Source organism: Centroberyx affinis, unplaced genomic scaffold (genome assembly GCF_046629955.1).
Source record: "Centroberyx affinis isolate AG114_WGS23_722 - 3 ecotype Tasmania unplaced genomic scaffold, CSIRO-AGI_Caff_v1 ptg000958l_1, whole genome shotgun sequence".
NCBI classification, from domain to species: domain Eukaryota; kingdom Metazoa; phylum Chordata; class Actinopteri; order Beryciformes; family Berycidae; genus Centroberyx; species Centroberyx affinis.
The window spans coordinates 247,972-274,746 of record NW_027279531.1 but is presented as its reverse complement, the minus strand read 5'-3'; the positions used below and the strand labels follow the sequence as shown (position 1 = coordinate 274,746).

The window sequence follows — 26,775 nt, the reverse complement described above, 5'->3', positions numbered from 1 at the left end:
AGGGAATTTTTATTCAGTGGTTGTCAACAAGCTAGGTTGGGGCTGTGTTGTGGGCAGAGATCATGCGTACCTTATGATTGCACTAAGATGTTCAGAAAATCCACTGAACAAAATATACATTAGCTTCATTAAAATGCTTATGAGCTTTAATGACCTTAAGCGACAGCTATAGGCAATCGATAATTTCATGCATATTGATCTGAGCAATCAAAAATCTGGAGTAGTTGAGACCATGAAACCCAAATTACATGGAGATTACTAATGGAGCAAACAGGCAAAAGACAGAATGAGAACAACTCTGACCAAATACTGGTGAAATTATAGTGCAGGATGCTGCTAACGAAATTCATTCTGATGGGTGAGATGAGCATTTCATTTTTCTTCTTTTTTTTTTTTTTTACAAAGCTTCAAGATACCGCGTTAAGCAGAGTCAGATTGAGGGCAAGATTTCTGATTCAATACGGTCTGCTCTCCATCTGAATCTGAGTAGGCCGATTTTTTTTGGTTTGTTCCTAAATTACTTTTCTCAAAAGTTATCAACAGATTGAAAAGTTCTTAGTGTAGCTGCCTACTCTTTCCCAACAATCTGCAAGCATATGTACCATATTTAAAAATGTCCTTAAATGACGATTAAACATATGTGTTCAATTCATGACTCCATGCTTAGCATAAACCAGCAAAAAATATGACTGGACAGAACGGAATATTAAAGACGATGTGGTGGAGAGTTGCGGTTTCTAAATCAGGACTGGTCAGTTGGTGTTATTGTCTTCTGAATTAGGATCGGTCAGGGCGTAACGATTGGCAGAGGCAATCCACCGACGTAATACGCAGTGGCTGAAAGCAGGATTTGCAGCTCTTAGTAAAAAAATTGTGTGGGACAGCTATCGGGGTTATTTTATTGCAATTTGGAGCGACCGCTCCAAAGCTTCTTTGCTATGTAAGAGAGACAGGAGGTTAATGAAAAAGTCCTAATCTTTTCCCGACATAATTGAAAGAGCAGAAGGTATCACTTCTAATAAAGTATGATAATACAGACCCGGACATGCAGCTGAGTCCCAGGTGACCTTCTTACCACTCTGTCTTTATCAATTGTACTGTGGTTAAGGTTAAAGCGTTCCTGCACCAGAAGGAGCGGCTCAATCCTGCGCTCTTATTGGCCTTTCTGCGGAGCCGGTCGGCGGCAGACCATGTTGCTGGCGGAGGAATACGCGACCCGCCACTTCTCCAATTCTCTGTTACTGTCGGTGAACTCGTAAGGATCTATGTACGTCATCCCTCACATCCCAGTGCTGTTTCTTCACCTCTTGGCCTCGTGGCGGCCGTCAGAGTCAGCTTTAGGGGATTATCAAATCCAAGAATGCCAACTTGTGTCCTTGTGGATGAACGTTCTTCTCAAGTTGTCTTGGAGTGAATAAACTTCACATAGTGGAGCGTCTTTGCAGTTTGAGAAGGGCTGTGCACTTGAGGACGCAGGATCAGTTAGTGATTTCCTACAAAAACCTGACGTTTATCATCGATGTTTTAGATCGCTGAACATCTTTCTGCTATCAAACTCCACTGGAAATATCTCGATATGATGTCATGATGTCAGAGTTTGGCCAGTTGTTCACAGGACTTCGAAAAATACACCAGCAAACAACGAAATGGAGCCAGAAATGATTACATCGGCAATGACTTTTAGCTTTTTAACAGCGATAAAGTGTTTGAGAGTGGATTTTTCCTATAAGACACAAAGTTGCTAATTTTCCCAGCTGACTCAACTGGCTCCTTACTAGACTATAGCACTGTTTGGACGTGATGTGTCGTTCTCGCAATGGATCTTGGGGCTTCCCATCCGTTCTTGTTGGCCAAGATTCAAAGCATCCTCAGTTGGCAAGTCAACTTCCAGGATCTTTGCCTGTCCTCTGCCCTTGCGTGTCCTTTGATTTAGAATCGTGCTTTGGCCGTTAGATATTATGTCAAACTCGTTATTGGAGGACACAAGAACGCATACTGACACCCTTTTTGTTCCACACAGAAAGTGTCTGAATGCTGCGTGCCTGTGAAAGAAATTGAATTGTATACACATGCACTGTTCCCAGCATAATGTTAATCAAAGCTAAATATACATGAAACGACCTGTAGGCCTAGATAGAACGCAATCTACATTTGTCATGGACAAATGAGGCACTGCATTTATCAAAGGGAAGCATAACGCAGCGTAGCATTTCCCAGTTAATAATTATTTGATTATCTCACTTGCTGGCTGCTTCCTCAGTGTTCTGCACCGCTGTCCTCCTACTCTGCCACTACTATCGCTGTAAATGCTTGAAGTCTGCTTGGCGATACAAGAATATGCAATTAAACACATTGCTCTCAAAACATTATTCAGTTAATGATAGGAACGAGAAGATTTTAAAGTCCTACAGCCAGAGCCAAACACCAAAAGTTGACAACAGTGTTAACAGCAACTAATTTGCATCACCTTCTGTATGCCTTCATCCAAAAAGTCACACTAGGAATCTTGATTCTAAAATTGGGTCTGAGGCTGAGTTAATGAACGGAACCGAGGAGCTAGTGTTAATGTTCTGTTGTCAGACTTGACATAAAAATAAGTGGTAGTCCTATTAAGAGTAAGGTGCCGTTCAGATATATTCAGACCCCTGGTAAAGAAGAGCCAAGAACAGTGTAAAAATATAGCCTAAAAGTGTGTGTTACACCAGATGCATTTCCTCAAATACCATACACAACGCCACCCACTGGGCAGGTTAAGTGATGTCATCTTGGGTGCTGAGCACACTGGCATTCATCAGGTACTGTAATTGAGCCGCTATGTAAAATGCCAGTTGAAGGGAAGCTTCATTTTTGGATTTCTGTTTGGAAAATTGCTTAATATTCACTCAATAAATATAGTGAAATGACTATGAGAGTCATATACTATACATATTGATATACTGTAAAATGAATGGTGAGCTCTATGTGTACCTTAAAACAACAAATGATGAAATACAAGAAAGAAAAAAAAGATGCCATTTCTTAGACACTGACGTGTGTTATGATTTCTGCGCTGATAAGTTGTTTGTTGGCCTGGTTAGAGATAGCGTGTGCACTATGAATAAGCTTGACATTTCGCAGGTGAACCATTATTTCCTTTCTTTCCTTTCTCCCAGCACGCACTGGGCAGCTGGGACCACCAGTCCATCACAGGGGCTAACACAGATAGACAGACAATCACACCGGCACTCACATTCACACCTAGGGGCAATTTACAGGTGTAGCTTTTTGTGTTTCTCAAAATTAAGACCACGACTCCCATAAACCTGTTGCTTCATGCTGCAAAGAGAATGTTGTCGGTCCGTCTGTTTTGAAAAGCAAGAAGAAGAAGCACTATGTCTCTGAGCTGTTTTTAACAGATTTTTGACAGGAAAAAGAAAAAAACATCCTTATCCTTTAACCTTCCCCTACATGTAGCCCGATGTTCCTCAGCAGGAGGAGGAGACCGGGACTGGTGATCAACTGTGCATGACTTTGTTTTGGTTGTTCCATTGAAGTTAGTACTTCAGTCAGTACTTCCCTTCAGGAGGAAAAAACAGACCAAGGAGAAATATTCCCTGTTGTCTGTGTTCCCATATCCAAGACCTGTGAAGTGTTAGGTTATTTACTCTGTGTAATGTTTTTGTTTATCTCCATCCGCCCACTGTCTTTTCACTGTGTGTGTGTGTGTGTGTGTGTGCATAATATATATTTTACAATCAGATAAAAGGAGGAAAGGAAGGCAGGCAATCTCAAATTAATAAACACCTCCACTTTTTGTTTTGAAGAGGTTTTTTTTTTTTTTTTTTTAAGTAGGACACATTTTGATCTTGAGCTGGGATACTTGGGCACCAAATTAGCAGCAGCTGTCAGGTCTGTAAGGAGGTTGGAAAGAACATAACACTCATATCTTGCATAACTACTCCCGTCTTCTTGCAGTTAAACACGGAATTTAAGATACCTTTGCCATGATAACAGAAGTTTGCCTTCGTTTACCATTCCTCTGATGAAAGAATTGAGTTAGCAATATGATGCATGCAGACTGTAACGCAATCTAGAGGCCTGCAACAATACTAACACTGGTATTGGCTATTAAATCATTACCAGTATCAGATATCAGAATTATCCGAATGCAATACAACCGTAATAAAATCAATGCCAAGAGTAACATCAAAGAAATTGCTAGATCTTTCTGATGGAGAAAAAAACAAAGAACATAAATCTACGACAAAGTCATGGATTGGATTGATACTTGGTATTGGCTAATACTTCATGTTTAATATTTGGGATTGAAGTGAAAAAGTAATGTTGAATCCCTAAATCTAGCTCTAACAACAGCAACACAGGTTGGAATGAAGCCGATGCCAAATGTTGAACTCGATATGAACTTCTACTGTACACTCAAATCGAGGAGAAACTCCAGCAGCAAAAGCTTTGTGACTGAACACAGTTCATAGTTCAGTTCATTTCCTTTGCCATATTTCTGAGCTAAGTCTGCTTACTGCCATTGTTAAGGTTACTTTCACGCCTCCCTCGTTACTTCTAGCCAATTCCCGGAAGAAACACAACTTTTTCACCCCATTGAAGAATTCAACCGCAGGCTGCACTATTGGATGTCTTAGTAGCTGAAGTCTTAGCTTAGTGTATATGTAAATAAGCCCTCTTTTGCATAATTTCTATAGGGGAATGCTATCAGAAATACATGATAGAGGAGGAGAAAATGGGATGATGGGAAAACGTTTGAACCTAATGGCAGCTTGCATCTGAAATGTATACATGCACAGGCCCTAACTGACTTCAAGGAGAAGACAAAGACAATGTTGACTGAATAGCATCAAGTTAATTCCTCATTTAGTCAACATCTGCTCCAACCAACAAAAGCCCTCAGGAGATATCCAGAGCAATAAAGCACACACTATTTCAACATGTCTCCGGAAATTACTTCCCCAAACAAAGAAAAGAAAGAATAAAGTCTGACTCAGTGCTCTTTTTTTTTTCTACACAAAGACAAGGATCTGTGACCACGTTATGCAAATCGTCTTCTCTCACATCTAAGCCCCTTACGCCAAATCTATTTCACGTATGACCTTACGGGTATGCAAAATATAACAATATGACTGGCTGACCTCCACTGTCTGGTTTTGAAAAAGAAATTAAGGTTAACAAGAGCTAATTTAACTATACAACAAGGGCTTAATTCATGGCCATTTAAATGGGTGTTTTCAGACACAAAAAAAAAGTGAGCGTTATGAAAAAGAGTTTGAAGAGAATTCTGCAAAAGTAATCCCCATGTTGGGTGAATTTGCATCAGTAAAATAATGTCAGAATCTCGGCAATAGTGATAGTGCCATTGCTCTGCTGTTTGCTTTCAGTGTAAATTTTGAGGCTCGGGCATCTGACCAATTGAGGTAAACTTTAGAGCAGGAGAACTTCATTCCAAGTTGTCAATCAGGTGCATGCTGATTGCCACTGGCTTGGTGGTTAGGGAAGGGAGGGGAGAGGGAGGACAAGTGTTTTCATCTTCCTTGTTTCCTTCAAACTTACCTAATGCAGCTTCAACATATTGGCCTCATTGGAATGCATTGCAGTGTGAAGAGCCCATGCCAACCATTTCGCAAGGAGCTCAATACTCAATCCAGTGATGAGATTTCCATCAGAAACAAAAGGTATCACAGCAGATAATAGAGAAACTGACTCAAGATTGACTAGGTAAAAAAAATAAATAAAAATTCATGGAATCCTTAAAAGGCATGAGCCTAAAGTGCAGTATGGTGCCTCCTGTTGAAATGCTGAGATCCTACTTTGTTTAAATAGTGATGCATTGGATAAGACATGGCACCATCCTTCATCTGCGAGTAAGTGGGGGAGAGGAGATTGGGAGTGTTTGAAACGCCAATGGATGGGGGTTTTTTGTTCCAAAACAGAGTACAGGCCCGGGAAGTGAGTTCTGAAAGCCACAAAACTCAGCACCTGACCAAGTAATCACTGAGACAGTGGTATTGATCCACAATCCTATCACGTCCCTGCAGATATATTATGGTCATTTTGTGCTATGGGGCGATAAAAACCTTACTTATTGCCCCTTTAAGTTCTTAAGTAGAGAAGTTATGCTGAGTTCCTGCTCTGACCCACCTTTTGACCTATAAGGAAAGTCCATTAAACCTGGTAAATCTTGAATTAACAAGTCACCTTTAACTGATATCACAGCTACAGCCATCCAAGAGACAGGATTATTGACAGTAGAGATGCATATATTTATCCCCGTAGGTGGAATGTGAAACCAAGGCCTTGTGTCCATTAGTGCGGCTGAGCAGCCGCACTAATGGACACAAGGCATGAATAAATGTGCCTATAGCATTTTGCACCTCATCATCATCACCTCATCATCATCCTTTCACACTTGTCTGTGTCTATGAATTACTAATGCAACCTGGTCACTGAGTATTTGCTTTATAGGCTAGGGCATATAGATGGAATGTTTCCCCTGCTCCATTTACTTTTGTAATGATTTGTAAGCACAGATTCCTCTCCTGTGAAAAAAAAAGAAAAAAATGTTCTGTCTCTTTTGTGCCAACTCTTCAAAGGTTCTCTGTGGGGCTGGGCCCTGTCTTGTAATAACGATGGCCTATTTGTCCTTTGTAAGCCTGTGCTTTGGAGAGGCAACACTTTGACTTGTTTTTATTGACAGACAATGCCCATGGGCCACTTCTGCTGACCTTTGCCAGCGTGCTTGTGCAGCAAGTCATATCAAAGGGAGACTGCTCAAATCATTGAGGGTTCACAGCTCAACGTTTTTACGGCGATCCGTTCTGTTCTCTGAAATGGCCTTTTCATAATCTATATAATCAAAACTCACTGTAGTGATGGAAAACTTCAACTTTATTGTCTTAGCCTCTATTAAAAGCAATGACAGTTATGTGACAGCTAAACATGACTCATACATGCATTTTGGGGCAGTAAAAAAAATTACATTTGTTAGCACTGGAGAGCTCTGTATTTTTTAGTTATGGTCCAACAAAACTGACTTTTCATCTTCATGTCAAGGCTTTTTCAAGAACATAGGTGATTTTTCTCAAAGTGTCCTTTTTATTTTTATTTTAGTTTATGACAAATTTTTTAACATACTTTTGATCTAACTTTTACTTTACTATCACAACCTTGAGCAGTACATATTAGATCTCCAAAAGGAAGGTTAATAATGTATTTTTGAATAACCAGACTACCAAAAATAAATACCATCCATCCATATGTGTTCAACGGTCAGTAATTTAAAAGTCAGGTTAATATTGCAAACAAATAAATGTGCATTGGAATAGGAAATCCAATGTATAAGTATAGGAAGTGTCAGAGTTATACATGGTTATTGGGACATCATTATCAAGACCCAAAGACGCAAAGAAAAAGACACATCAGGCTCTGATAGCTGTGGGGTTTTGAGTGAAAACAGTTTTCCAATTGAGCACACATGTATTTATGACCATCACAAATGACCAATATGACAATCTTATCTGTTTCCTGTTATTGAGCAAGGCTCCAGTGTGTGAAAAATAATGGAAAACGTCAAAAGAGCGCATCCCGTTGAAGAACAGACAATTGGCATGAAGCTGGCCCTTAACCTTCAAGATGAGATGAGGTAAGGCCCTCGCGGGAATGCCGACATGCTTGAGTCAGTTGCCCACCAACCATAGTCTCATCGACGATAAACAATTTCCAACTGGGTTCTACATTTAAATGTAAGGCTTGCCTGCCTGAGTTACATTTTCCAGTTGATAAATGGTTGCAATACTAAGACCAGCACACTCTACCTTGGTGAAGAAGAGGGAGGAAAAAAAACGATTCCCAGCAAAGACAGATGCCTCATGCATATTTAAATGCAGGTGAAACAAGGAGAACAAGAGGTGAGAGCTAACCCTCTGGTGGATCCAAAATTATACCAACTAACATAGGCCCTTGCTCAGATAATATTTAGATCAGGAGACATGCAGAGGGGCGGCTGACGGAGGCGCAGTTTCAGAGCAAACAAAGATAGAGGCGAACGCCCGGCCTACCTCAACCGAATACAAAGACGCTCACCTGACATGTCCCCTGTAGCCTGTGACAGGTGGCTGGACTGCACACTTCGCTTCACATTTTTTCTTCTCTACTCAATAGAGCAGCTAAAGGTTTTATCCATGTCTCTGAACGGGGCTCGAAAAACATAAACGCGCATTTCACCCATAGTCAATCTGAACTCTTCTTTACCTAGGGTGAAACTGATCCCTCTCGATCAATTTTTGCCTTGTTCTTTGTTAGGTATATGGGTGTAACGCTTTGTTTTAAATTCCTAAAAAGTCTGATTCAATGTACTAAATACATAAAACAAGTCATAGAATGCCTCATGGAAACTTTGGGTATTCAAGGATTATCACAATACCTGAGGTTTGACTTCTAAGCATCCTGGTGGGTCAGTGGTCTAAGGTGCGTAAATGTGATGTCCGGGGTTCAAATCTGGCTCAGGGCCTTTGTCACATGTCATTCTCCTTTCTCACATGGAAATATGTTTCAGTCACATAGCTGCTATCTCTGTTATCAGCCAGGGTAAAACCTACTAAAATCGAGAAGAGGCTGGAATACCAGTCATACTACTGAGGAGGAAAGCATGCAGTCTTTCTACAATCTAATGTTGGCGTTAGTTTTCACAGTGTTTAGGATTAATTCCCTGAGTTCCATGTCATTGCAGCACAAATTGGCTGTTATAGTTTGTTTTTTTTGGAATGTTCTGTGCTTTTCAATTGATGACAAAAACTCCACTATTAAAGGAATGTTACATTACTGCTCAGATTTCTTTGAAGAGGTCTGGCGTTATCTGAGTTCCATGAATTTCCCTCCCATTACATCTCAAACGCACTTATTTGTAAAACTACAAGGTCAGCACGGTGTTTCGTTTTTTTGATGAATTTCCCAAGTAGGTGTATGTAGGCAGGCATAAACTCATATAATGAACAGTTAAAGCGGCAAATGAGAAAAGAGTGCAGAGTTTGCAGAAGTGACATGGTTCGCTCTCCTCTCAATGATTAGTGAACAAAGGCTACCTTTTATCACAAGGTAACAAGGAATAGGAGAGGAGGCTTTGCGTGTGAAGGCCCTGCTGATTAGAAGAACTCTGCTGGGGCACCTGGGTCCTCATCATCTTCATCAGACGCTCAACGTGTTTAGTTGCTGTCTCAAGAGCCCCTGTGATGTGGAAATTCCTAGATTGATTTTTCGCTTGTCAACTCCTTTTTACTGCCACTTTCTGTGGGACTTGAAAGATGCTTGACTCAACAAAAAGACTCATGCGGTACTTAGATGCGAGGGCCTCATTTGCACAGTGTGTCAATAAAGATATGCTTAACCAATTGTGGTGGGGATGGTCACATTATTCTGAAGGACCCTCGCTGTTCACAAACTTTACTGTCTTTCATGAACTTGAGACTATAAGGTTGCATTTTGGTCAAAAAGTGATTCATATTATATAGTTTGCAAACATGTCTGGACACATATATATCACACATATCTGTCTGTATTTAGATCTTTGAAAGGTAAGTGGGTGATAAAAATGAAAATGAAAATGACTGGTTGGTTGGTGGATTAGTTTTGCCATGTAGGATATTCAACATTTTTACGCTAATAGGCCCTTTTCATAGTGTCATGGTAACAGCTTCCATATTGAAAAACCAGTGCATTACAACACATTTAATTTAATTTTTATAAAATTGAAGTACAAAGACAAAAATAGTCTTTGTACTTAACCAATGTTCATTTTGGGCAGGTTATGGAGTGATTTACTGAAGGCCAGAGCTGGCAATAGGAAGTTGTAATGCACCTGTTTCTCAATACGGAAGCTGTTACCATGACGATGTGAAAAGGGGCCTATTTTCTTAAATTTGAGCATAGATGGAACCTTATAAATTCCAAGTTCAAGGTAGTTCCACCTTTCAAAAATGATTCTGTGACTGTTGTGACAGACAAACAAATGACAGATTGTTCTGAAAAACTGCAAGGCAATTTCCAGTGCTTTTCACTACGTTTCCCTAAAGGGGTTGAATTGAAGGAAATTGCTAGATAAGACATAAGTTGTGATGATCTGCTTGTTGAGTAGCACTTTGACAGTTTATTGAATACAAAACATCATTATTTGTAAAACTTGTCCTTGTGACCTTGTCCTCTACATAGTTTTTTTTTTTATTATTATTTTCTATTTATATTGTGTGTATATAATATTTTGGCTATATTGCCTCCTGAGCTGCAGTAGATGAAATTATTTTCTCAAATTATAATTATTCGACTCGCATGTGTTTGCTGTTCCTATAGTTTATTGGACACTGGCAGAAATTATTACGCCTATACTAACAAGCTAATTAGCATCATTGGTCAGTGTGTGGTAATCAATGCTCTGGAACCCTAGTTGCCCTAATTAGCTCACGGCTGCTAAATTGTTAGTGAAAGTAATGCACGACTACCTGTGTAATTTGTTCATAAATTGGATGTGGACATTACTTACAACCTTTAACACTTTTTTTTGCCCTCATCCCCGTGACTCATAACCAGTGTGCCACAATGGAGACCACCTTTGGGTCCCCACTGAGCAAAATAGGGCAGGGATTGGTCTGGATACAAATCAATTTAAAAAATAATTCCACGGTTAACTGGCAGGTACACTCCAATCAACTGCTACATTGTAAACCCCAGGTTGCTCACCCCAGCTCTACATCATCACAAATCCTAAATTGGCATGAGGGAAAACCGAGAATTGTGCCTTGTCTCACTCAGTATGTTGTTCTTTAGCCTCCAAAATGGATGTGGCCATCCCCAGTTTATGTGGAATACAACGTGGTGGCTTTTGAGTTTTGCCTAACTAGACCTAGTCAGTGGGGTTTATCGATAATGGTGCAAAAGACAACAAACATCCAGTCACCGTCAGTCCTGTGAGTGAGAATAGGTTGTTGATAAGAGGTGGAAGGCTAATGGCAAGAATCATACAATCACACACAATCACCAGCTTCAGCAAGGGTCAAACAGAGTCTGTCCCAACATGAGTTTACCTTGGAATGCACCTAATAAGCTGGCTACTCAGTGTAAATCTGACTTTACTTTGTGTAATGAGAAATGTGTTCATCTCTGTGTTCAGTATTTATTTTGTTTGCTACATTTGCATTTACTGAATAATTAGGCTACAATTCCTGGCTTCCAAAACCAGAACAGATTATAATGCCATTCATAAATGGCATTCAAGTAGCACACAACAAAAAAATTGAAGAACAACAGCGATTCAAAGTTCCCTTTTCTCTCTCTCTCTCTGTCTTTCTCTCTCTCTCTCACACACACACACACACACACACACACACTGACGGACAGGTACAGCCATCAGAGACATGCTTCCCCTCCATTGACATTGACAGGTTGTCAAACTGTGGACTGGGCCAGAGAGGACACACCTTGCAATCAACCCAGCATGCAAAAGTGGTGAATCACAATGCATTATGGGAGAAAGCACTGGCAGAGACATTGGGCTGGTCCCTGATCTACCCTGCTGACAATATCAATTATTAATATATCAATTATAAATATGAAAAACAGCATGCCATCGTGCTTCTAATAAAATGTTTTAGCCTGCACAGTGAATTTCATGCCTGTTTCTTGTGTGTAATGCCCAATGCTCAGTCAGAGTAGCCTTTATACAGTGCTATCAAATCAAAAGCATATAAATATAAAAGAAAATGTTTGGCATAAATAGCCAAGTGTTGGTAATAGTTCCACTACTACCAGTTGCTGAAAGCGCCAGAACGGTGCTGTGGTGCTTTTATGGTGCCTCATAAATTTTACATAGTCTTATATAAAGTAGTGTCTTCAGTACCAGTGCAAGCCAAGCTTTCATGGTTTCAATTCCAAACCAATAACAAGAGGCACTTGAGCTGCCTAATGCCCTGCCATTTTCCCTCATTAATATGCTAATTTATGCAGTGGGGAACCTGTGGTGTAAGCATGAAGTTTCAATCATGTATTGTTCTTGAGTTATTGAGAGCTAGTATTGCTAAAAATGCAAATAAATAAGACTCTACAATGTTTGTGATTGTGTCACTTTTTACTGGAGTTGAAGACAGAAAGTGGGATGAGAAACACCTGGGCTGAATCTCTCCCGCTGAGCCTCTCCTCAGAGGAAACTGCTGAGGCTCTTCACCAGCAGCGGTACATTGTGTTACACTAATATAGAGGCTCTCCGACATGAGGCAAGAGTCTTTGAACAAAAGTAGTGGTGAGCAAGAACATTCCTTGCCTACTCTTTAAACCTCCCTGGTGCATTAACAATGAAGAATTCCCTAATCTCCAGTAGATCTCCGCGCCCACTATAGCATCAAATATCTGAGCGCTTTAGGTAAGTGAGGTGAACTGCTGCTCAGGTGAAGATAATCGGCTTCGAATACCACATGATTTCACTTCATCCTCTGGAAGACACCTAACACTGCTTCTCTATTTGGTTAATGGAGCATGGATGCCCAGGAGAAAAAATGAGAGAGGGTATTCTGGTTGCAAACTGACTCGCAGGTAGGAAACAAATCATGGACTAAGGAACTGTCCTAAATATAATAATAATAAGGCACCAGGGGCCTTCGTGCATAAATGGTATGTGCGCACACCAGAGTTGCATCTGGGAAAAGTTTGGGATTCCTCAAAACAATAGATTTGACAAGAAATTGAATGCAAAATAAAACATTTTTTAGGGTGTCAGGCAAATGTTTGAGACAAGATTCAAGCGTCTGTTAGATTCAGTATCCTATCATCTAATCCTATAATAACGGCCTACATTTAATCCTTTAATCCTGTAAAACCTGCTTTTGCACATTATATACAAAATACACACAAGGTACAATTTTACTAGTTTTACTATGGCAGTAAATGAAGAGAGAGGACGGGTATGATATGGTGTTTGGTGGAGGCTTTTATCCAAAGTGCCTTGCAGGACCATGAGTGCACACATTTTTAACAGGAATGGCTGCAGTGGGAATCAAAGCCCTTGCCATGACATGAGAGGTTGGCTTGAAACCTAAGGAACTAGACTGTTCTGAAGTCCACCCAACTCACTAAAATCGAGTTGATACTTACGGAAGACACCAGATTCAGATTTGGTAGCAAGAAAGGAAGAATTAGAATAATTTTTAGAGGAAAATATTGTTGAAAAACACTGAACTGCATAAGGGTGGATTTTGAATAAAATATATAAAATCTCAAAGTTTTGACCGTTCTGGAAATTGTTTCAAAAAGAAACAAGGGGCTGAATAGTTTTAGAGACTAGCTGTTTCAGCTTCAGATAAATACCATGAATACCTTTTCTAGTTATAGGCAGAACAGAGTTTTGGTGTAGATTTGACATTTTAAAGCAAAATGTGCAAAAAGTCACATGGTTGAAAACATTTCTAAGATTTAGAGTGGCTTTCATAAGGGCATAACCTCCGTAATCTTTTCTTTCATCATCTGAATAGGCATGATTCAGTACACTTTCAGTTTATTACATATTTATGCACTCATAGTTAAATTGCCTGTCAAATAAATCTCGCTATTTTATGACGGTATATAACACTTGTATGTGGTACCTGTTGATGACCTTGACCCACACACACACACACACACACACACTCTTATCCACTCTGCCCATCCCCCCCACAACCCTCTCCGGAGAGTGCAGTTCATCTCATCCAATTTCGCCATTGACTTCTGTAATAAAATTAAACAGGAGGAACTCTGAAGACTACTGAAGAATACTGAAGACACACTCTATGCTTTCAGATGTAGCAAAGAAAATGTGATGATTAATGATTGAGCAAAATCCAACTGAATCATTCTGCAGATAACATATTGTTCAAAATCCCTAACTACAAGGCAAAGAAAAGGTCAGATGCCTATTGATTTATTATATTTTTGCCAAAGTATGTGGTATAATTTTCATTTGCCAGGCATATCTATATATGAATATGTTTTTTTGTATTATTAAATAACAGACTATCCTTCTAATCTTAATCCTAAACTCAAATCCTAACCCTAAACTAACCTTAACCTAAATCCTAATGTTAATCCCAAACCCAAGTCCTAACTTTAAACTAGCTCCTTGTAGAAGTGAGGACCTGCAAAATGGATTTTCCTCATTTCTCTTTGCTTGTGAGGACACACGGTCCTCATAAGCAAAGAGATCCAACCACCACACACACGCAAACACACACGCGCACAGACACAGACAGTTTCTGATCAGCCATGAAGGGTGTGTTGGTGCTTTTGCCCGGAGCCCTGCCTGTTCTCGCTCAACTCTCCCCATCTCTCCACTTTGAAGTGTCTAGTCAGTAAAAAAAAATAAAAAAAAGTTATTTTAGCCAGGGGAAAAGTTTGTTGGGCACAATTATAGCTGAAAAATAAATAAAGCTGTTTGTTTTCCCCCCCTAAATGCCAGCCGTCTTGAGAGGGAACACAAAAGTAAAAGTCTTCTCATCGATCGGATGCGCTCATTCGATCATTCATTTGTTCTCACCTATCGCTTATGGGAGGGAGATGCCCAGTCCCTGTAGCAACAGCATATGTTTAGCCTTGATACTGCTGTCTATGCAATTGGAAGCTTAACATATTTTTTTTTCAGTGTGTCTACCAGACCTTTAATTTTCTGAACTTGCATTGCTTTTACCATCCAAATACTGGCTTATGCAAGCTCTAACCATGCGTGAAAGTCAAAGAGGTCAATACTTTCTTTGGGAGACTACGAGTGCAGTATACAGTGTGTGTGTGAGTGTGTGTATATTCACTGCGGTGTGCTTGTATCAACTCCCTATTTCGTTTTATATCAAGAGAGAAATGTACTGGGTATTGCTGAAATCAATTGTGCACTGGCAAACACTCGATGTGCTCCTGAGTGTGTGTTTGCTTGTCTGAGGAGTCAACATATCTGTCAATAGCTCTACAGTGCATCTAGCCTCTAATATACACTGAATGTACAAAATATGAGGGACATCTTGCTCATATTGAGTTGCACAATCCACAACATCGTCTCAGAGCTAAAAAATGCTTCTCTCTCTCTGCTTCTCTTTATCTACAATATAGATTTAATAAGGGAAAATACTAATGGATAATGGCTTTTACTTGGATTCACCTCATCAGTGTACTTCATGAAAAGAGTAAGTGTGTCCCTATAATATTTTGTACATTCAGTGTGTATACAGTATATATCCATATATATGTATAGACGTTGCCTTTATAAATAATTAAGGCACAACATGCACCCATGTGTTTGAATAGTAAGAGCTTTTTTTGCAAAACCTTCATTTTTTTAGACAATGCAGAATTATTACTCGTGTTTTATATGCCTGACTATGTAGGCGGATAATATTACCCATCCTTAATAATATACTCTGTCTGCATTGTGGTGGTGAGTTTCCTGACTTTATTTCACACCTGTTAAATATTTTATTGTGGTTTTCCATACTGTTGAAGACATGGGAATTTTCAAAATCCATACCTTTCCAGACCTTCCAGACCTTTGTGGGAACCCTGTATATTGCACTGTGCCGAGTCTACCTAAGCAATGGTGAGGCATATCCATAACTAATCCTTGTGTTGGTAAACACCGTGTGCTTGAGTGTGTGTGTGTGTGTGTGTGTGCATGCGCGTGCGCACGATGCCTCGTACGCCTTGCAGTATTGATGTCTTGGCGCTATAGGGGAGGGGGAGCTGAGAATCTTTTAAGTACTTAATCCTGAGCACTCCTCCTCTCTCCCACCCAGCTCTTTCTCTAATACCCAGACAGGACTGGAGCCCTGCTTAAGTCCACCAGCCGCTACAGCACAGCTCCACTCACGCTGTTCATAGGTCAGTCAAACTCTGACATTGTTTACTGTGATCATGCGCCAACCTGAGGCCCATTTGAAGTCTGTGCTGGTGGCGCAGGCGGGCACCAAAACCTCTTGTACATAGGGGCAAGCTCTGTTTCAGACTGGCTGAAATTGCTTAAAGATGACTGATGGTGCGAGGGATTGTTCCAGCCAACACTGGTACACACGGCATTTTATCTGAGCTTGAGCTGCTTCAAATAACTACAAGATTCAGCTTCAACTTTGCCTGCCTTGGCACCAGCCCAATCAAAAGATGATCAATTTTGCAGAACTGGTACCAGATAGTTACAAATTGCTGTGGGCTAAAGCTATAAAAATCAGTGTGTGCCATCAAACCTGCCCAGGACTCGATTCTAAATTCCTGGATAGCCGAAAAAATGAACGATCACGCATCGGTACTTGTCCAATCAGCCACACTTCATTACAGTGGCTTTGTAATTTCCTGAACAGCATTGAAGACGGAATTAAATCACTTCAAAGCAAGACGTGTGTGTGTATATCTGAGTGTGTGTGTGAGGGGGGGGGAGGGGAGGGGGTTATCTTCCAGAAATTACCAACGGTGAACTACCGCTGTTCCGCAGTTCAGCAAGTCCCCACTTCGTAATCCACTGGAGATATGAGATTATTCTCATCAACAATACAGCGAGCCTGTAAATGTAGGCCAAGCTGCTTCCCAGAGCATATGCTTGAGTTAATGTCGTGAAATCCAATACCAGGCGACTGCTTCCTCCTCTTTTTTCGATTAAGATTTGTTAATGAAATGTATGATTGCGGGGGCTGACATTCACTGTTTGAGCCCGCTGCCCTTTAGCCTTTGGACAAGTCGTAAGCTCTGATTTATTAAGGTTCCCTCTGACTTTATTTTTTTTTTTTATTAAAATTGAGTTATCCACACACTAATGATATTTGAATGTTACTTTATGCTTGTGTGGTGTTATATTTTCAAAACCTTTTGCAGTAAAATATTCGAAAAGATAGGGGATGGGATGTCAAATCTTTGATGCTCAATATCTTAGAACTGCACTGCACCCAGACAGAATCTTACAATTCCAAGCAAGTGTGTCAAAGAGTTTTTTTTTACTTGCCCAGCAAACTAAATTGCTCAAACCAAGAAATTATGCTCTAGTAAAAAATTGTTAGCATAAATTGTGTCTATATTTAAAAATACATAAAATTGTCTAATGATTTAGAGAAAAGAGCGTGGAGGTACAAATGACCTCCATAGCACTAAACTATTTGTTCCTCAAAAACAGTCAACAGAATAGTTATTTTTAAAACTGAGATTTCTAGTTGATAATCTAGACATTTGAAATAGTAATGTGTCCTTTTGGACTGCAGCTTGAGAGCTCTATTTCTGTGGTGGCAGATGGCGGGGCTTTGAGCCCGCGTAGTGTCATTTTGTTCAGGCGTACACAGGTTCTGTTCTTGCCTGCACCCGTTTGGTATTTTGGTGATTCGTTGTGAACTTGACTGCGCCTAAGTGGGAGGAGAGGAGCAGTAGGAGGTGTGCCAGTAGCTATCTAGCAGCGCAGTGCAATTTTGGTATCAAGGATTACCAGAATGTGCGCTTGCACCACCCGCCTGCTCCGCCCAGGTTCAAAAGCAGATGGTACAAGGCAGAGTCGTGTTCTGCGTAATGCGCGCAGGGTGTGGATTGCGGAGGCGGCCGCATCCTCTATAGCTGTCAGAACTGGTTGGTAGATGCCCCCCCCACCCCCCCACCGTAGACAAACTGCTTTGTTTCGCTCTTCGTCTAATATAATTGAACCATTTCCTACATTGGCCAGCAGTTCTCCTCGGACCAGAGCAACACGGTAATCAAATGTGTTATCTGCTCAAACTAATTTCATTCATTTAACCATTATTTTACCAGGAAAGCCTCATTGACATACAAGATCTCTTTTACAAGAGGGAACTTTAATTGAAGGTGCCATATATTCGCTGGTGGCGATTTTGCTCTTGGGAGAAGCTGTTGTGGCAGATCCGCTCCGGACTGTTCAAAGGGAAGGAAAAGAGGTGATTTGATTGGTCATGACGGATGCCAGCCCCTACCACACCTACTGGCAATGTATTCCTCCTACTCCCATCCCGTTTCCAACTGCGCCGAAGTTGTGCCGCGCACCACAATATGACCGAAAATCAGTTGGCACACTATGCGATCGACTCTGATACAGAGCCCCGAGACTCAGTTTAGTGGAACATCACTCAGTAGTAAGTAAGTAAGTAAAGATCCTGGAGCATAAACAAATGGATGGGGCGCTGGATTATGCAACAAGTCTGGTTTGGCACTTAAATGAAAGAAAACAGCTAGATGGCTTGCTTGCCTATCACAGTGTAGACCTATCTTACCATTCTCCCTCACTCTCTCCATCTCTCTCTTTCTCCTTCTCTCTTTGTTCAGGTTGATTCATACTCAGGGATGCAGTGGAGGTTAAAGCCGCCCAATTCATCCACCTTTTTAGGCTGATATAAATCTTTATATGAAATTCATAATGTACATCATAGTAAGTAGTATCAAAATGATGTAAGTTATATGAGGATCTTTAAAGGGAAAAAACAAAATGATTTAATAACCGTTATTATTCATTAATAATTATTTTATAATGGTGGTTGTTAGAGATGAGTAGTGTTAGGTTGTTTTTTTGTTTTTTTTTTGTTTTTATCACAAACAATAAATATTAATATAGTACAATACCTGTGCATGTTGATTCCAGGACTGAACCACATACCCCAGTTATGGTGAAATTTACATGTTACAAATGACTGGTCAAAAGAATCACATTGTTTGCACTCATCCCCTTCCACTGAAGCAGAGACAATAACAAAGGGAAAAGACAAAGGGATTTATGGATTGTGCATATTGCTGCTCATTTATCTGCTCCTCCTAAAGGACAACGCAGACCAACTTCACTCACTCTTTGCTACTTATACAGACAAAAAAGAGAAAAAAAAACTCTTCCATCTACCAGCGCTTAATTAAATGATAAAAAAATGCTTTCAGTAATATTACAACTCTCTATTAGCATAATTGACTCAATAAAATCTTGTTAACTGATGAAACTGTATGGCCATCTTACTTCACTACCATCCTCGCTATCAGGGCCTTTTATTTTGACAATGAAAACCCTTTCTACAACACTAGCATTGAAGACAACATGTGAGAAGGTGGGACTGATGGATGGCAACTGGGCTACACGACGCAAGGTGAAAGAAAATGGAATTACAAAGAGAATCGTTAGCATCCCTCTGTGAAATCAAATTATCAGCTTTCCAATCTTGGCCCAAGGCATATGAGGAAGAAAATGAATATCCCTTTAAAACGGGAGCTCTAACTGCTTTTACTGCTAACACGGATTGGAGAGAGAGACCTTCATGGCTGACAGCGAAGCGTTGTGCACCGGTAGTTCCATCACAACTTCAATGCGCCAAACAAGCTGAAGGGCGCGTGGAAGAAGAAAAATTAATACATGTGTCGAGTAAACATATTTACACGCAGACTAAACTCCGAGGCAATTAAAGGCTTGGAATGTAGCCTCGTTTCCTAATGCATTTAACCTGAATCAAGAGCGCTTTCATCCGGCGACTAGGGGAGGAAGGAAGAAATGTGAACATGAGACAGAAGGAATCACGTGGCTTCGGGGGGGCAGCGTGGTCTGTGCAGGTAGATAAGCGTCTCAGGAGGTTGTTGGTCCACCTCGGCCACCGTGTTGACATTCACTGTGGCCATTAATCGCAGTCTCAGGCGGTTGCTTGTCTCCTTTTAAGTCAATTTCAGGGAGCTGAGCCTTGAGAAATTAATGTGGTTTTTATTCAATCCATCAATAGTGGATTTTTTTTTATGCAAAGCACAGTTGATACGTAGTAAGTGACATTCTGAGGAAAGGGCCTAAGTGCTGCTGCAGAAAATATATGCTAGCAGAGTTTGAGAAAAGAGTGCAGCTTGACCTTCTGCTCCACAAAAGGTAATAACTCTGTATTAGGACTGCCGTGAACGCAAGTCCATCTCCCTTGAAAAGACAGCTATCATTATACACAAAAGCCATACATATAACTGCAGCCCTTACATTTCATGGGGGGATTTAGCAGTCTGTGAAGCATAAGGGGAAACAGGAAATCTTTTCAGCCAGGAGCTGCTGAACCCAGAATGGAAGAGACAAAGACAAAGGGAAGTGCAGCCTTCCAATCAAGCGACTGCACTGAGGTCAACTCAAGCCACATCGAAAACGGCCTTTTCATATGTCCCTTTGCTGTTATGCTTTGAAAGACTTTATTGTACGAGGCTATATCAACAACAAATACCCTATTCATAACTCTATTATATCTGTTATAATGTAAGAAAACTGAAAGGCGCTAAGAGTATGAGAAGGGTCGCTGTATTTCCAGACAGGTTTTTGTTAACAGCTCCTGTTTTTTTCTGGTTTTCTGAGATTAGGGTTTTGAAGTGTTACAAAGCAAGGTCTGAAATTATTATTTTTTTCTCTGCCAAGCCACTGTGGCAGGCCTACCAGCCATTTCTTTGCACCAAAATAATTGAGGCAGAAAACCATGCAGAAAACATTCAAATCAGACCCACACTCCTTAAAATGATTATAAAATCTTATTTATTATTCATTACTCACATTTTTCCCATTTGGTTTGAACAAAAATGATGTCCCCGTTATTTACTTAGTTGCAAGCTCACATTTGAGATGTGGATGGTCAGAAAACTTTTGCTCATTTCTTCAGTCAGCAGTATTGAATTTCATCAAGGGCCAAACTTGTTTGCTCTCTTCTCCTGTGTTTTGTTTACCCCAGGCAAGTGTCACCACTTGTAGAAGACTGCTACTTGTTTTCTAAATAACGTGAGTTTACAGCACAAGTGCCACACTACACCAGACTGTACTGAGTGAGGCAGCGGACTGTGTCAAGTGGCGAGTACAAAGAGAGAATAGGGGGCGGTAAGGTTTGCTGATAGCGCCTCCATGCAGACTATGATTGGAAATTTGATTGTTGACTGACATCTAGTGCAGGATTTCTAACGGCCATGTCTTGAGTGGCAATCAAGTGACATAATTGCGTATTGGCTGTCAGGCATGCAGTGCGACAGTCAAATTCGTAATCATGTCTACATAGAAGCACAGTGTGTTTTGTTTCAAAAAAATGTCTATCTCACCTGTGCCCACCATTTACCCACATCTGGCGAGTGGTGGTGTTAATTTCAGTCCCTGGTTATAAGGCAAGGAAAGCTTTATTGCTGTAATACAGGTTTTCTTAAAAAAAAAATATTTACAGTAGTCGCTTCACTATGACAATAGAAGAATGGAGAATTCACTTTTGCCATGGTGTCATGGTCTACAAGAGGCAACAGGCAAGTTCAGGTCAGCCAGTCAGAATGTGGCACTTCCATCCTCTATACCTGGGTGCAATCACAAGTTTGGTAAAAAAAAAAATTCTCCAATTGTTATTTTGCAGTATCTAATTAATTAAAGGAAGTAAAAGTTTTTGCATCGTTTTAGTAAAATGTAACTTTTCCCATGAATCTTCACACCTTATGTGCAATTTTTCACCAAACTCCAAATTATCACACAATGGGAGTACAGTGATGTATGTGATACAGTGATGTATGCCGTGGTTCTTTGTATGTGTGTAATATGCTATAAGGCATTAGTGCTAATATTACTGTATTCTCCACAGGAGATTATACTGTAGCAGCTGATGAACTAGGGGGTCTATACATCATCGCCAAAAATGCACCCAGGGACAGACCAGAATCTGTATGTATTTGCATTCCATCAATAAGACTTAAAAAATGGCATGGCTGACTTTCCTCAATTTAAAATGTGATACCACCCTCAGCTTTGACAGTTGTCAAAAAGGGCAACGGGGAGCTTGTTAGCACAGACTACAGCAGGAGTGTTAACTCCCACTCCCTATAACATTGTCTGTGGAAGAAGTACATAATACATCAAAATTTCAAAGGGGCTATCTAAGAGACTGTAAATATAATACAAATTTGCTCCAGCTAGCTGATTGATGTTGGCAGCCCTACATCACTGATGCTCTATTGCTCTTACTTTGTGCTTTTAACCTTGCTCTTATTTCCCATACGCCTTAATTTTGCTGATGAATTTCCACGCTCTGTCTCTTCTTTCTCAGTTTTGTGTTTCAAAGCGCTATATAAATAAAGTTGACTTGACTGGACTTAAGGGTCATATGGTAGTTTTGACCCAGTGTGCTCAATTGACTATTTATTAGCCTAGTTCTGTCCTGGTTAGCTGTCTGATAAATAACATAGCAATAAGAGTCTGCACTGAATAGTGGAGTAAAGCTTATTAGGGCAAGCATCCTCACTATTCATGCAAACAAAGTTAGCAACTGTGCTGGGTGGGAACTGGATGATTACCCAGTCCTGACTGGCTGGCAGGCGGCTTGATTACATCTAGAGTCCACTGCCCTATTTCCAAAACTGTCTGGAGCATATCTCTGGGGTACATGGAATGATATCGGGGGCACCCAAAAAAAAAACAACAGAAAAACAAATCTTTGATGATAATCCATTTTTACCATCTTTTTAAATTTCAGAACTATTAACGTATGCTGAAGCTCATTGCCAGAATGAATCTAATGTAACCTACAGTGAGAATCAGCCACACATCCATTCTTACCATGATTGACATGAAAATCACACACACCCCTGAAATAATAAAAAAAAAGATTAAAAAAAATTACACAGCTCAGACATTGTGATTGCCTGCCTAGTGAACAACTGGAGTTGTTATCCCTTGTCTGGCTCCCTTCCATCTCACTTGACAATTCGAAAATAAGACAGCCTCATTGAAATAGCAAATAGTGGGCCACAGAAAATTGACTTTGGGCAGAACCCACTAGATGGCTGGACAGCGTTACATACTCAGCATCCTACCTCATAACAGCATGCCATAAAGATTCAAATGCCTTTTCAACCCATGTACCTGGGTGTGAGTGGGCTCTCGGCTCCAAGATGAAAGCAAAGTACAGCCATGGACTGTGTGTGAAAATCAATTTGAGACCGAAACACACCAATACAACCCAACCTGGAGAATGTATGTACATTGTGCCAAGTTCATTCTTCCCATTGGCCTGTGCAGGGATGAACACTGGACTAATAATGGCCCTGCATGCCTATTTTAGGAAGGAATAACAGTTGCAAAACAATGTTTTCCATCTATAAACCCTATTTTGCAGAGCAGCTTAGGTATTTGTAATTGTCCAGAAAGAAATAATAACCTGTAATAGGGTAGCCACAGCCAAAGGAAGAAATTGTTAATAACTTACTCTCTCACTGATACCATTTGCAACCTGTATTTAAAAATGGGCCAGACAAAGTCAAAGGGATTTGAGTACACTGTCCGTGGTGCTGAAGGGGCTCATGGTGGGAGGCTGAAGGTCTTAGGAGGCACTTGACTGGAACTGTTTGGGAATCATTGATCCTCTGCTTTTCCCAGGTGCCTGCATGCTCCTAAGGCTATGTTTTTTTTTTAGACCTAGAAACTGAAATACTAGGCACTCAACTTCTTGAAAGTTAAAAAGTTCCAGGTTAATGTGTAGAATCTGAAATGGATTCACTTTGAAACTAATTTTCAAACAGACTGAAATTGGATATTCAAAAACTGTTAATGTAACTGTTCATTTCAAATAGGTGAATACAAATCACACAGAAATTAATCCAAAAGCAGTTTATGCTTGCAGCAATAATAATTATTGCTGCAAGAATGGTATAGGGGTTTCCAAACCTTTTCATATCAAGGAGCCCCCAGACTGATACGCAACAAACCCCCAGATACACCAATCTCAGTAGTTTTGTCTCTACTCTAGTTGGGGAAAACACAGCGGGAAGAGTGAAACCTCTGATCACAACAGTCACCCTTATACATTCCTTCATTGGTCTAGCTTCCAGGGAATGAAGTAGCAGTGAAACTGAACTCATCCTCATTTTGCTGGAGACCCCTGGACACCCATTTGCGAACTGGTGTAGGGTAGAAAAAGCGGGGATAAAGACTTCCTGGGACTTTATGAACTCAAATGAATCAACGTTATGAGCTTATGCTGCCTTTAAGTGCTCCTCAAGCGTCCCTACTTCCAAAATGGGAGGTTGTAAATAAGACTTGACGCGCATTCAAGCGCTTTTGGCCAGAAAAAATGTCAAAACGGACAGTGTAACAAGTATTTTTTTGGTGGCATTTGTTTTAATGTAGAGATCAAGTGACATAGAGTTGCTTTGTGCTGCTGCAGCAGAATGAAGAGGAGAAAATGTGCATCAGGCATGCAAATGATGCATTAATTAATATGTTGTCCAAATGTTGATGTATGATGCTGCAATGATGCATTATGAGATAGACAGTAGCTAAAAGCTTCCTACATGAAAATACCATGCACATCAGCTTTAGGGATGTACTATAAATACTACTTCAAATCAGGGTTTTAGCCATGGACACAGATTTGTTCAACTTTCTGAATTCTGACATCACTAACAAGGAAACACATGCAGTCAACTGTAGGGAATGATATATTCATTTAAAATAAAACCAACAAAATTAATGATTTCCATCACATCACAAGTCATTTTGTGATCACAACTCTGTGCTGCTGTTGCATGCTGTGGCAGGACACAAGTAGGCTACTACTTGCTGAGTTTTTCATTTGCAGATGACATTGCAATGTTTGGATCGCTGTAAAACATGACTTCAAATGTGCCACTGACTAAGTGCACGTGTGTTAAGACTGAAAATGCTGAGAGTAATTATCATGAGCAAGCAAAGTCTTCAGAAAACTTCAATCGTGGCGTCTTCACAGCTTCAAACGAGCTTCCAAGAGGCTGCATGCTTTTGAACCCATTCCATGACTTGAACGCAGCACAACACATCACTTCCAGTCCTTTACCATCCATGTTTCACGCTGCTTCCATGCTCTCCACCTCTTCAACGTCCTATCTCGCAAGCTCGGTTATCAAAGAAAATCCCCACTGTTTCCTAAGCTTTTTTTTTTCCATTTTTATAAACCTCTTTGCTGGGGGTGCATGCAGCATGTGCAGCACCGGTTGTAATTCCGACATTCCCGACAGCACTTGAAGGCAGCATAAATCCTTCCATGTCCAGTAAGCCGCCGAGGGCACAGAGGAGGCTAAAGGGCACCGCAGACAATCTCCCATCCTGAAGAATTGTCAGTCAATCCATTTCTACACCCGTGACATTTACGGTTTTCCACCTTGCAACACTCTTCCTCGGTCTCCAGCAACGACTTGGGGACTGTTTCTCCTCTCTCCTTCAAGAAACACACTTTTTTCTCTCCCCCACACCTTTAGTTCTACACTGTCACACAACAATTAAAAACCGCTAAGTCTCTCATTAACAGCTGGTAAAGATTAGCAGAGTATCGTCTCTGAATTGAGTGTTTTTCCAGGGACTAATCCTTTGAAATCCCCCCCCCCCCCCCCTTGTTTTTTTTTTCCTTCAACGGCGGGAACCTGATAAAACAGGCAACACTTCAGTCATGTTGTTTTCTCTCCCCGACGCTAAACACTTCAATTACGAATTTTCGCCTGCAGCGCCCAACTTTGGAAACGTCATTCATAAGCAGTAGCATGAGGAAGAAAACACTAAACGAAAAAAAATGGGTGACTCACCTGAGAAAGACCGTCTCGCCTTGTCGGACGGTGATATTGTCCATCACTTTGTTGTCGGACTGAGAGTCCCCTTGGCTGCGGACTGGCAACCCTGCGGGCAGAAGAAGCAACATCCTCAGAGAGAGAAGCACCGTGCATTTGGAAAAAGCGAGCAAGTATCCACGGACAGACATCGTTTTCAGCCTTCGGAGGTGTATAAAAAAATCCCACACCGTACAATAAGTCGGGTTTTTGTTGTTTTAACCGCGCGAAACGGTCTCGTGGAGCTTATTTACCCCCCAGTTCATTTAGTCTTAATCCAAATCTTCTCGCCAGGTAGCAGCGGTGTGTGCAGGAGAAGAAACACTCGACCCTATCTGGCTGCACTGTAAAACATCCACTGTCTGTTTATTGTGTAAAAAAAAAACAAAAAAAACAGCTCCTCTTTACTAGACGGTCCGGCAGCGTGCAGTGTCACTATTCATTCACCAAGTTTGTTTTTGACATTGTACGTGTAAAATAGTCTCCGACAAAAAAAACACCAAAACCTTAGGTGATAAAAACTATTCATCGGTAGGATAACGCGGGCAAAGGCGAACAAATGAGTGAAATACGAGCCATATTCAGAAGAAAACAGACAGATGCCAAGTTTGGGAGTTGCACTGGTTTGTCAATGAGTTGGAGTTGATCCTTCCCTGGCGGTGCTCTATATTATAAGGACTTGCACTCGGGCTACGTCAGAGTCTGCGATGGGCAATTTGGGTAGTGGTGAGGGCAAAATGAATTCACAAGTGCACAGTCAGCCATCACGAAAGAAATATTCCTATAATAATCCTATAGGCACCTGTAGTGTGTCTAGGGAGTTTATAGCGACCTTATCGTGCTTTATGGTATTTTTTTTTCTATCTGCAGGTGCTTTTTATGGTATCACAATAATATTCCTATTCCTAATACTTTTTTTTTTGGTTGTGATATCTGTAGAGTAGGCTATCCGTCTACAATTTATTACAGGATTACTGCAATTCATTTTTGTAAGGGAGGCTATGATGTAATGCGGCTGTGATAATCAGAGCTGGAGACAATATCCATTAATATTGGTAGCCTGCCAAGATAATCATCTGGGGGGGTTCATAAGTTAATTCACAAGTGGTTAACCCTACTGTGTCTGCTGCAAATACATTTCACATGTACTTCAGAATATGTTTCAAAATATGCAAAATTGGCAAAAAAAACAAAAAAAAAAACAAAATCGAA

General features: G+C 40.6%; 1 protein-coding gene across 1 annotated transcript in view; it reads right to left on the bottom strand.

Annotated features, from left to right (window-relative positions):
• The window catches only part of LOC139646207 (opioid-binding protein/cell adhesion molecule-like), a gene marked incomplete at its 3' end in the record, with an annotated part of 94,924 nt that extends 68,888 nt beyond the window's left edge, over positions 1–26,036 (bottom strand). The window contains exon 1 of the mRNA XM_071522149.1: positions 25,543–26,036. Coding sequence (XP_071378250.1) covers positions 25,543–25,715 — 173 coding nt within the window. The remainder of the gene's footprint in view (positions 1–25,542) is intronic.
• Between the last annotated feature and the right edge of the window lie 739 nt (positions 26,037–26,775).